Source organism: Carcharodon carcharias, chromosome 1 (assembly GCF_017639515.1).
Source record: "Carcharodon carcharias isolate sCarCar2 chromosome 1, sCarCar2.pri, whole genome shotgun sequence".
NCBI lineage: Eukaryota > Metazoa > Chordata > Chondrichthyes > Lamniformes > Lamnidae > Carcharodon > Carcharodon carcharias.
Genome location: NC_054467.1, coordinates 257246317 through 257258931, shown reverse-complemented (window position 1 = coordinate 257258931; position 12615 = coordinate 257246317). Strand labels below are relative to the sequence as shown.

Sequence of the window (12615 nt, the reverse complement as noted above, 5' to 3'; positions counted from 1 at the left end):
GGTTCCATAGACCATGTTTGCGTACCTCAGGTATGGAAGGTTAGGGTTTAGTTAATAAGATGATTAAACAAAATGGTAACCTAACTGACTGCAAGTCAGCAACAGCTTTTAAAGTTCTCACTCTTGTTTCCAAATCCCTCCATACCCTCCCTGCTCGGTAACTTCCTCCAGCCTCAACAACCCGCTGAGCTCTGGGAGCTCTTTCAATCCTGGCCTCTTGAGCACCCCCCCGATTTTGCTCGCCGCACCAGCGGTGGTGGTCCTGAGGCCCTAATCTCTGGAATTCCATTTCCGCCTTTTGCTCCTCCTTTGAGACAATCCTTCAAACCAACCTCTTTGACCAAGCTTTCGGTCATCTGACCTAATGTCTCCTTATGTCACTCTGCAGCACATTTTGCTTACTACTCGTGTAAAGTGCCTTGGGATATTTTGCTATATTAGGGGCATGACGTAATGTAAGATGCTGTTGTTATAATGTGCATAGGGCCCTATGCACTTTGTTATGTACCAAAGCCCACCCACTACGCTCCGACCACTGGTGGCTGGTATGGCGTGGCCCGACAAGGCGTCCTTAAAGGGCTGCTCCTGGACGTAGGTCTTAGTTTTTCTTTAAGCTTCTTTGGGGCTAAGAGGAGTGCTGCAAAAATCTGGGGGGCGGGGCACACTTTTTTCTCTCACAGGGTCGTTAATGTGTGGAATTCTCTTCCCCAGAGAGCAGTGGAGATTGTATCGTTGAATACATTCGAAGGCTGAGTCGGACAGATTTTGATTGACAAGGGAGCCATGACTGACTGAGGGGTAGGCAGGAAAGTGGAGTTGAAGCAGAGATTCAGATCAGCCATGATCTTATTGAATGGCAGAGCAGGCTCGAAGGATCGATTCGCTTCTCCTGCTCCTAAGCCTTGTCTTCTTAAAGAAAGACAGGCAGGGTTTTTCAGCTGGAGGGACCACTCCAAGGTTATAAAGAGGGATTACATAAACTAAGTTTGTATTCTCTGGAATATTGAAGGTTAAGGAGTGATTTGTTTGAGGATATTTTTAGTGAAGAATCAATAAAGTCGATAGAAACCTTTGCCCAGGCACTGGTTGAGAAGTTTTGGACGAGGGAGCATAAGCTTAAAATCAGAGCCAGGCTATTCAGGAGAGGAGCTAAAGAAAGGCTTGCATTATAAAGTGCTTTTTATGACCATCGGATATCTCAATGCGCTTTACAACCAATGAAGCACAGTGTAGTCACTGTTGTAATGTTGGACACGCAACAGCTAATTTGCGCATAGCAAGCTCCCACAAACACCAATGTGATGTCCAAATAATCTTTTTTCTGGCGTGATGTTGGTTGATGGATAGATGTTGGCACACGACACCGGGGATAACTCTTCTGTTTTCCTTTGAGATAGTGCCACGGGATCTTTTATGTCCTTTCAAGCAGGCAGATGGGGCCTCGGTTTAATGTCTCATTCAGGTGAAGGGACCTTCCAGCATTGCAGCACTCTATCACCACTGCACTCATGTGTCAGCCTTAACTTTTGTGCTCCAGTTAGGAAACATTTCTTCACATAAAGGTTGATTGGTGTGTGGATTGCTCTCCCAGAGAAAGCAATAGATGCCAGGGTGATTAATAATTTTAAATCTGAGATTGATAGATTTATGCCAGACAAAGATATTAGGGGATATGGAGCTAAGACAAGACTAAGATGCAGATTAGCTGTGATCTTACTGAATGGCTCAAGGAGTCGAATGCCCCATCTCCTGTTCCTATGTTCCTCCCCATCTTGGCTCCACATCAAAAGAAAATAAACTTAACCTTGCTTAGGCAGTTGCCAAAGAACATGAGAGTGGGCCCAACGCTTCCACCGAAGCATAAAACCTACCACATTTCTACCTCTCTTCACTTCCGAAGAAGAATCATATTAAACTTGAAATGTTAACTCTGTTTTTTTTTCTCTCTGCGGATGCTGCCAGACCTGCTGAGTTTTTCCAGCACGTTCTGTTTTTATTTCCCCTGCACTCTAGCGCCCAATCTCTGTGAGAGGGCCTACATCATGTACGGAAGGACCTAAAGCTTCTTTTAGATGGCTTTTCAGAACCCCTGAAAAAACAGACCTGATGAATTTGTGTGGGAGACCTAAACTGGGGGCCATAAATATAAGACAGTCACTAAAAAATCTTACAGGGAGTTCAGGAGAAAGCTCTTTATCCAGTGAGTCATTGGGATGTCTAACTCCCTACTAAAAGAGTAATTGAGATGAATAGCATGGCTGCATTTAAAAGGAATCTAGGCAAACCCGAGGGAGTGGTATTATTCAGTCAGGGACTTTTTTTGTTTAAAGGAGACAAAGTTTGAAATCCCAGTTACTTATTAAAAGAATAAAGCCATGAGATTCCACAGTTTTGAACAAACAAAATAAACTTGGCTACACAAAGTCAGAAAAGTAAAACGATTTACAATAAAAGCAAAGAACTGCGGATGCTGGAAATCCAAAACAAAAACAAAAATACCTGGAAAAACTCAGCAGGTCTGGCAGCATCTGCGGAGAGGAGCACAGTTAACGTTTCCAGTCCGGAGGGTCATTCGGACTCGAAACGTTAACTGATTCCTCTCCGCAGATGCTGCCAGACCTGCTGAGTTTTTCCAGATATTTTTGTTTTGTTTTGAAAACAATTTACAATATCTGTTATACTCTAACGTTCAGAAGTGACATGTAGTAAATATGAATTAATGAGCGAAGTGTGGCTGAACACACCACAGTGCACATGAAATGACATGACCAAGACAGATCCCATGGTTTTCTCAGCAACCCTCCAGGCATCAGTGACCCCTGTGAGCCACAATGTCAGGTTAAAACTCTGTCTCCCTCACGAGGGATTTCAATGTTTCACTTTCAAATTCCCTCTGAATTCCCTCAAAAGCCATTCTGACTCAGACTGCCCCTGTGACTACTCACCTCCCAATGGTCAATCTCTTCTCCTGAGGTTGCATTCCATGGGATTCACAAAGCTGCACTGCCGCCCCTAATTACCGGCACACATCCAACTCTTCTGCAAACAATTAGTTTCACTAAGCTGGCACTGCCCTTGGGCTTCTCCAAACTCCAGTCTCCTGGCTGCACCGAGCTACAAATGGCTCCCAGAACTTCTCCTGAACCCTATCTGCCTCCAGCATAGAACCAGAAACCGTCTGAAACCTTCTCAGCTCCCCGTGACCTCTCTGAGCCCTAACTGCCTGGTGCCTTCTAACAGAAGCATCTTTTCAGTATCCAGCCTCTTCCCCCGCTGCAGAATGTTCACTCTCCCAACAAACACACAGATAAATTGAAACTAGAGAACCTTCTAAAGCTCCACTTATCCCAAAGATGACATGGCCGTTTAGTGTTCACTGAATGCTTCTAAACCAGTTTAGCTCTAACTCCGAAAATAAAACATCTATCTGGACTGCACTTCTTTGCAAGCAGTGTAGAGATCATGTCTCCAGTTCTCCAGCTAAGTAAATCCACCTGCTGTTTTAGGATCTCACCTTTCTAGCTGTTAGACCCTTAAGTCAACATGGCCCCAATCTTTTAAGTGTAATAGACTCCAAGTTGCTTTAGTTACAATTATCCCATTTTCTACATTTAAACTTTAACCTTCCCAGAACGAAAAATATCAAGTTATTCGCACAAACCATGAACTAGATAGTCATCACAGGAGAAAGGAATGGAAGGATATGCAGATAGAGTTAGAGGGTGTAGAATGTGAGGTAGGTCAATGGACCAAGGCTATGGGCCAAGGGCTGGTAAATGGGATTAGGTAGGTAGGTCAAGTGTTCCTCGCGTGTCGGTGCAGACTTGATGGGCTGAAGGGTCTCTTCTGCACTCTGTGATTCTGTGACCATTAACACCAGCACAGACCAGTTGGGCTGTTTTTCTGCTGTATGCCCTATGTAATTCTATATAATTGAGCAGGAAGCTGATGGCCCACGCAAATAGTGTCCCACTGTTAAATCAGTCATCTTTGCTTCAATTTGACCCCCAGAAACAGGTGTGGTGCATTGCAGTTGGAACCCTTCCTTTGCCCTGTGTGTGAAAACCAAGCCATGCTCTGCTGACTGTGACTCTGCTGTGCTCCGAGTTCCTTGTGTAAAGCTGACTGGCTGTTTGTCTTCTTGTTACAGACCCGTATGCGATCGTCTCATTCCTGCATCAAAGCCAAGCAACCGTCACTATCAAAGGCACCCTGAACCCCACCTGGGACCAGACGCTAATCTTCTATGAAGTGGAGATTTTCAGTGATCCCAGCATCACTGCCAGTAACCCACCCAACATCGTTGTTGAGCTATATGATCATGATACCTACGTGAGTCTGATTATTGGTGTCTTTATCCAGCTGATGTTACATAGGAACAAAAGGAGGCCATTCGGCCCACCAAGCTTGTACACAAGAACAGGAGAGCCAGTCAGTCCCTCGAGCCTATACGCAGGACCAGGAACTTGCGTGCCACACAAATGCCAGGCAATGACCATGTCCAACAAGAGAAAGGCTCACCATCTCCCCTTGATATTCAATGGCATTACCATTGCTAAATGCGTGACTATCAACATCCTGGGGGTTACCATTGACCAGAAACTGAACTGGACTAGCCATATAAATACTGTGGCTACAGGAGCAGGTCAGAGGCTAGGAATCCTGTGGCAAGTAACTCACCTCCTGACTCCCCAAAGCCTGTCCACCACCTACAAGGCACAAGTCAGGATACTCCCCACTTGCCTGGATGAGTGCAATTCCCACAACACTCAAGAAGCTGGACACCATCCAGGACAAAGCAGCCCACTTGACTGGCACCCTATCCACCAGCCTAAGCATCCATTCCTTCACCACGATGCACAGTGGCAGCAGTGTGTACCATCTACAAGATGCTTTGTAGGAACTCACTAAGGTTCCTTTGGCAGCAGCTTCCAAACCCACGACTACAACCATCTAGAAGGACAAGGGCAGCAGATAGATGGGAACATCACCACCTGGAAGTTCCCCTCCAAGCCACTCACCATCCTCACTTGGAAATATATTGCTGTCCCTTCACTGTCACTGGGTCAAAATCCTGGAACTCCCTCCCTCACAGCACTGTGGGTGTACCTACGCCACATGGACTGCAGCGGCTCAAGAAGGCAGCTCACCACCACCTCTGTAAGGGCAATTATGGATGGGCAATAAATGCTGGCCCAGCCAGCGACACCCACATCCTGTGAAAGAATTTAAAAAAGACCATTCAACTCCTCTGGCCTGTGATAGGAACAGGAGGAGGCCATTCAGCCCCTCAAGCTTGCTCCCACCATCCAATTCGATCATAGCTGATCTTCGCATCATTGAAAGCACTTCAATCAGATAATCCCTCCACCTTCTAAACGCACAGGAATATGATCCAACTTAATTACATTCCTTGGAGCAGCAAAGGTTGAGTGGGGACCTGATAGAGGTGTATAAGATTATGAGGAGCATTGATAGGGTAGATGGTGGATATTAAGTCACTTTTTCCATTAGTAGAGTGGTCAGTAACCAGGGGCTTTGATTTAAGGTGAGAGGTAGAAGGCTAAGAGGGGAGTTGAGGAGAAATGTTTTCATCCAGAGGGTGGTGAGAGTCTGGAACTCACTGCCTGAAAGGCTGGTTGAGTCAGAAACTCTCGTCACATTTAGGAAGTATTTCAATATTCACTTGCATTGCTATAGCCTCCAGGGCTAGGGGCCAACAGCTGGAACATGGGATCAGTGTAGTCAGATCTTTGTTGAAAGGTGTGGACACGATGGGCTGAATGGCTTCCTTCTGTGCTGTAAATGTCAATGAGTCTATTAATGTAATCTGCCCTTGTAGTGTCATCCTTTTTGCCCCAGTATTATCTTGCTGAGTCTGCACTGATCCCTCTCTAAGGCCCATGTATCCTTCCTGAGGTGTGGTTTCATTGTCTGTACACAGTGGCCTGGATCGGTGTAGACTCGATGGGCCGAAGGGCCTCTTCTGCACTGTGATTTTGTGATCTGCAGAGTCATGGAGATTCCCTGGATCTTTAAAAATGGCGGGTGGAACACAGATGTGGAAGTCCCGCCCTCATCCCTGACAGATCCCATTTTCACCAGTGGGAAGAAGGGTGGCTCACATCATCCTGACTTGGAAATATATCATCGTTCCTTCACTGTCGCTGGGTCAAAATCCTGGAACTCCCTCCCTAACAGCACTGTGGGTGTACCTACACCACATGGACTGCAGCAGTTCAGGAAGGTAGCTCACCACCACCTTCTCAAGGGGCAATTAGGGATGGGCAATAAATGCTGGTCCAACCAGCGAAGCCCACATCCCATCAATGAATAATGGAGGGTATCTATGAATTGCTGATTTAAAATGATGAATTGAGTTTTTTTATTGGAGAGAGTTCCATACTTCTCCCACTCGTGAGAAGCAACAGTTTATATGTGAATCATAATCTAAGTAGGCAGAAAAGACACATGACTCATGACTCATAACAGGTGAGAATGGTTTACTGGTCCCGAATCAGAATAATGGATGGGGAAGCAAGGTGTTGCTGATCTCCATGGCTGACGGTGTGAGTCTCCTCAGGACAAACAGATGGCTGAAGCTGATCTCCATGGCTGGAAGCGACAGTCTCTTGCCTGTTTGCTAATAACAGCCTTCTCCCTTTGTTCTTTGCCTCCTTGAGTTGACTGAGATATCAGGAGGTCTTTGTCTTTTCCTAGGGTGAGTCTTGGCAGTGGCAGTTCCTTCTATTTTCTTCAGTCTTCTAGAGCTAGCCAAAGCATTAGGCTGGTACCAGCATGGGTCACTTTGAAAATCTCTCCGCTGTCCAAACTCTTCTTGAGCTGACCTACAAGGCCCACCTCAAGAAGCGCTCTTCTATCCAATGTGTAGTCTTTCCCTCCTGAGACTCTGTTTATGCAGCTTATTTCTGGGAAGCTTATGCCAATCATTTATACAGTTGCTCATGTACAAGGGACAGATACTCAAGGTGATTTTCCAATGGAATCCTGTGGAGTTGTCTGGTGCCTCATCACTTGCTAGGTCCTTTTTGACCTTCAGACAGTTGGTTCACATAAGGCTCGTGAGGTCAACTCCCAGCCCCTATCAGGATCAGCAATGTCTTGTTTCAGGGCTTGTCCCTGGCAGAAATAATGGCCTTAGCAGTCTTGTGTTTGTCAGCCCAAGAAGCTGGTACAGGAGCTTACCTTATAAGGGAAAGAGAGACAGCTATTCCTGTAATATTCAATAACTTATTTCAGGATCCTATAAAATTATTATACAGTGATTTCTTACAATGTCCTACCTCTTGTTTGAAGGTTATGCCCCCATGCCCTGGACTCCAACCACCACCCCACCCCCCCACCCCGCACCCCCCCGCCGCCCCCCCTCCCCAAACAGTGGTAAGATCAGTTCCAGTGCCACGTGCTAGCGAGCTCAGAAATAGGAGAATAGCGCAGATGAATACGTGGCTTAAGAGTTGGTGCAGGAGGGAGGGTTTTAGATTCCTGGATCACTGGGACCGTTTCTGGAGAAGGTGGGACCTGTACAAACGGGACAGTTTACATCTGAACCAGAGCGGGACTAATATCCTTGCGGGCGGGTTTGCTAGCGCTGTTGGGAGGAGTTTAAACTAATTTGGCAGGGGGAGGGGACACAATGTTAGCAGAATAGAGACATATCATAATACAGTAAAACAATCAAGTGAGAGGGAGTACAGCTGCATTAAGTTTCAAGGGAGTAAAGCAAGGCTGGACGGCCTCTACTTTAATGCCAGGAGTATTACAGGTAAACAGATGAGTTAAGGGTGAGGATTGACGCGTGGAATTATGTTATAGTAGCCGTCACTGAGACATGGTTGAGGGAACAGCAGGATTGGCAGCTCAACATTCGGGGATATAGAATCTTCAGGCGAGACAGGGGAGGGGGTAAAAGAGGAGGAGGCATTGCATTCTTAGTTAAGGGGTCAGTTACTGCAGTAAGGAGGGATGATATCTTGGAGGGGGCATCGAATGAAGCTTTGTAGGTAGAGCTTAGGAATAAAAAGGGGCAGCCACATTGTTAGGTGTTTATTATAGACCCCCAGATGGTCAGTGGGAAATTGAGGAGCAAATATGTGCACAATTTGTGGAGGTGTGTAAAAACAATAACAATAGGGTAATTATATTAGGTGATTTCAACTTTCCCAACATTAATTGGGATAGATATAGTGTTAAGGGCTTGGATGGAGTGGATTTCTTGAAATGTGTACAGAAGAACTTTTTAGGTCAATATGTAGAGGGTCCAACAAGGGACGGCACAGTGCTGGACCTGATTCTGGGGAATGAAGCCGGACAGGTGGCTGAGGTAGTGGTGGGGGAGCATTTTAGTGATAGCGACCACAACATGGTACAGTTTAAGTTTGTTATGGACAAAGAAATCGACAAGTTGAAAAAAAATGTTTTAGCTTGGGGGAGAGTGGATTTTAATAAAATAAGGCAGGATCTGGCCAAGGTAGACTGGGAACAGCTACTTGTGGGGAAATCTACAGAGGAACAGTGGGGGGTGTTCAAAAAGGAAATGGGGAGGGTACAGGCTCAACATGTTTCCTCTAGGGTGATAGGAAGGAGTAACAAGCCCAGAGAACCATGGATGACCAGAGATACTCAGGTTACGATGAGAAGGAAAAGAGAGGCTTTTAGCAGGTACAAGGGAAGCAAATCAGCGGAGGCATTAGTGGAGTACAGAAAGTGCAGAGTAGAGCTTAAGAAAGCATTTAGGAGAGCAAAGAGGGGATATGTGAAAGCTCTGGCTGGTAAAAGTAGGGAAAATCCCAAGATATTCTATAAGTACATCAATGGGAAGAGGATAACCAGCAAAAGAGTAGGGCCCATAAGGGACCAAGGGGGAATCAATGGGTGGAGCCAGAGAACATCGGTAGAGTGTTGAATGAATACTTCACATCTGTCTTCACCCAAGAGAATGAGGATGAAGGTATCGAACTTGGGGAGAGAGACTGCGAGGTTCTTAAGCAAATTCATACAGGGAGTGACAAGGTATTTGAGGTGTTGGCAGGCTTAAAAGTGGACAAATCTCCAGGTCCGGATGATTTGTGTCCCAGACTGCTGAGGGAGGCAAGGGAGGAGATCGCAGGGGCTCTGACCCAAATTTTTAATTCCTCTCTGTCCATGGGGGAGGTGCCAGAGGACTGGAGAACAGCTAATGTGGTTCCGCTATTTAAGAAGGGTTGTAGAGATAAGCCAGGGAACTATAGACCAGTGAGTCTCACGTCAGTGGTGGGGAAACTATTGGAGAAAATTCTGAAGGAGAGTATCTATCTCCACTTGGAGAGGCAAGGTTTGATCAGGGATAGTCAGCATGGCTTTGTCAGAGGGAGGTCATGCCTAACAAATTTGATTGAATTTTTTGAGGAGGTGATCAGGTGTGTAGATGAGGGTAGTGCAGTTGATGTAGTTTATATGGATTTCAGAAAAGCCTTTGACAAGGTCCCACATGGGAGACTTCTAAAGAAGGCAAATGCAAATGGGACACAGGGTAATTTGATAAGGTGGATTCAAAATCGGCTTAGTTGTAGGAGACAGAGGGTGATGAGGGTGACTGGAAGCCAGTGTCCAGTGGCGTACCACAGGGATCTGTGCTGGGTCCTCTATTATTTGTCATTTATATAAACGACATAGATGACTGTGTGGGGGGTAGAATTAGTAAGTTTGCGGATGACACGAAGATTGGCCGGGTGGTTAACAGTGAGGTTGAGTGTCTTGGGCTACAGGAAGATATAGATGAGATGGTCAAATGGGCAGATAAGTGGCAGATGGAATTTAACTCTGAAAAGTGTGAGGTGATACACATTGGAAGGGGTAATTTGACAAGGAAGTATTCAATGAGCGGCATGACACTAGGAAGTTCTGAGGAACAAAGGGACCTTGGTGTGTGTGTCCCTAGATCTCTGAAGGCAGAGGGGCATGTTAGTGGGGTGGTGAAAAATGCATTTGGAACACTTGCCTTTATCAATCCAGGCATAGATTACAAAAATAGGGAGGTCATGTTGGAATTGTATAGCACCTTGGTGAGGCCACAGCTGGAGTACTGTGTGCAGTTCTGGTCGTCACATTGTAGGAAGGATGTGATTGCACTGGAGGGGGTGCAGAGGAGATTCACCAGGATGTTGCCTGGGATGAAACATTTAAGTTATGAAGAGAAGTTGGATAGACTTGGGTTGCTTTTGTTGGAGCAGAGAAGACTGAGGGGCGACCTGATCGAGGTGTACAAGATTATGAGGGGCATGGACAGAATGGATAGGGAGCAGTTGTTCCCCTTAGTTGAAGGGTCAGTCACAAGGGGGCATAAGTTCAAGGTGAGGGGGCAGGAGGTTTAGGGGGGATGTGAGGAAAAACTTTTTTACCCAGAGGGTGGTGACGGTCTGGAGTGCACTGCCTGGGAGGGTGGGGGAGGTGGGTTGCCTCACATCCTTTAAAAAGTACCTGGATGTGCACTTAGCACATCATAACATTCAAGGCTATGGGCCACGTGCTGGTAAATGGGATTAAGTAGGTAGGTCACGTGTCAGTGCAGACTCGATGGGCCGAAGGGCCTCTTCTGCACCGTGTGATTCCGTGATTCTGATTCTGTCATTCTGGCCAATCTATGTTGTACACACGTCAAGGCCAAGTTATCCTCCTTAAATTTCTGGTCAGAAACATGGAAAGAAAGTCAACCCGACCAATCCCTTTCAAAATGCTAAAGACCTGAATCAAAATCACCCCTTAACCTTACATCTTCCAGGAATACAAGCTTAGTTTATATAACCTTCGCTCATCATTTAACCCTCGGCTTCTGGTAATAATCTGGCGAATCTTTTTCCCAAGGGCAGTATATCCTCTCTGAGGTGTGGTTCCAGGAACTATAAACCGTGCTCCAGCTGTGTTCGAACCGGGGCTTTGTACGGCTGACGTAAAACTGTTTACTCACTTTTCACCGTCCCTGTTGACTTTTCTTTGGATCCCCCTAATTTTATCATATGCCGCTGGAATGGTGAGTGGGAAATTCCAATCAGGTTTGGAATGTGATCTATTATTTAACCGCTGACACATGCACAGTGCTGTAGCCCTGTTCGAATCTGTCTCAGTGTCAGGCTACAACCTGCGCTGTACCAACATTGTGGTCCTGTCAAAAGGAACATCGAGACACTGGCCAGCCTCCCCTCAGGTAAACACTCTCCGGCGGGGAATTCGTGAAATGCAAGGAAAGAAATATCATGGAGATTTTTGTTTCAGAAAAATTCTTCCATACAGCAAGTGGTTACAAATTGGTGCCAATTCCCCAAAATATTAAAAAAAAACACAAAGGTTGACATTCCAGAATGTAAATTCATTGGCTGGGGTGCTATTAAAACATTTTTAACAGCTGATCCAACACAACTTTGTTGTTGCTGTTTCTAATGAACAGCTTCGAAGGTCATTTGCAACCTGTCGACCATCTGGAGTTCGAACTCTCCCTGATAAATTGGTTGTGAGAAGTGCTACCTCATGTGGAAAGAAAGACTCTGCATTTATATAGTGCCTTTCACAACCTCAGGATGTCCTAAAGGACATGTATGTCGTTACTTCCGTAATGTTGGAATCATGTCAGCGAATTTGTGCACAGCAAGCTCCCGCAAACAGCATTGAGATAAAAGATCAGATCATCTTTTTCCTGTTAGTGATGTTGGTTGAGGGATCCATATTGGCTCAGGATACCGGGGAGAACTTCCCTGCTCTTCCAGTGGCCCTGTGGAACCTTTTCACTTCCACCTGAGAGGTCAGACAGGGTCCTTGGTTTAATGTCTCATCCGAAAGAAGGCATCTCTGGCAGTGCTGCACCCCCTCATTACTGCACTGGGAGTGTCAGGGTATGCCTGCTGATCGTGTATAAAATGGGTGCCTCAGCGACCAATTTAGCAGCAGGGACAGTGTCATGGGGGTTTGGGCCCGTTGCTCAGGTGTCCTCCAGGAGTTCAGAAGAACGAGAGGTGATCTCATTGAAAGGTACAAGATTCTGAGGGGCTTTTCCGGCTAGACACTGAGAGGCAGTTTCCACTGGTCAGGGAATCTAAAACACTGGGGCACAATCTCAGGATAAGGGGGCTGGTCGTTTAGGATTGAGAGGAGGAGAAATTACTTCACTTAAAAGATTGTGAACCTTCGGAATTCTCCATCCAAAGGGTTGTTGAATACATTTAAGGCTGAGATTAACAGGTTTTTGGTGTTTGGGAAAAGGAGTTGAAGCCTAAGATCAGCCACGATTATGTTGAATGGTGGGACAGACTTGACTGACCATCTGGTCTACTCCTGCTCCAGTGTCTTGTGTTCTTATGGCTGCCCAAAATGCCCCTTATAAATGTAAATGAGGAGCCCAGCATCTGTTCCAATTACCCCTTGCAGAAATTGGCTGTCAGTAAGCGGAACAGGAGTTAACTCCCATCCCCCCACCATGTGATCGACACACTCGTCCCCACCGCCCCACCACCCCGCCCCCCCCCCTCCCCCCACCGTCTCACAACTATATTATCACTATTATCACTCTATCCACTTGTTCTGTGCCTGTATTCAGACTCTTACAATTGCAGCTCTGAATATCAT

At 46.1% G+C, this 12615-nt stretch overlaps 1 protein-coding gene across 4 annotated transcripts in view; it reads left to right on the top strand.

Annotated features, from left to right (window-relative positions):
- Positions 1–12615, top strand: part of dysf (dysferlin, limb girdle muscular dystrophy 2B (autosomal recessive)) — a 375567-nt gene that overhangs the window by 271272 nt on the left and 91680 nt on the right. For all 4 annotated transcript variants that reach the window (XM_041186042.1, XM_041186052.1, XM_041186062.1 and 1 more), the window contains exon 32: positions 4151–4332. In XM_041186042.1, the coding sequence (XP_041041976.1) occupies positions 4151–4332 (182 nt within the window). The remainder of the gene's footprint in view (positions 1–4150; positions 4333–12615) is intronic.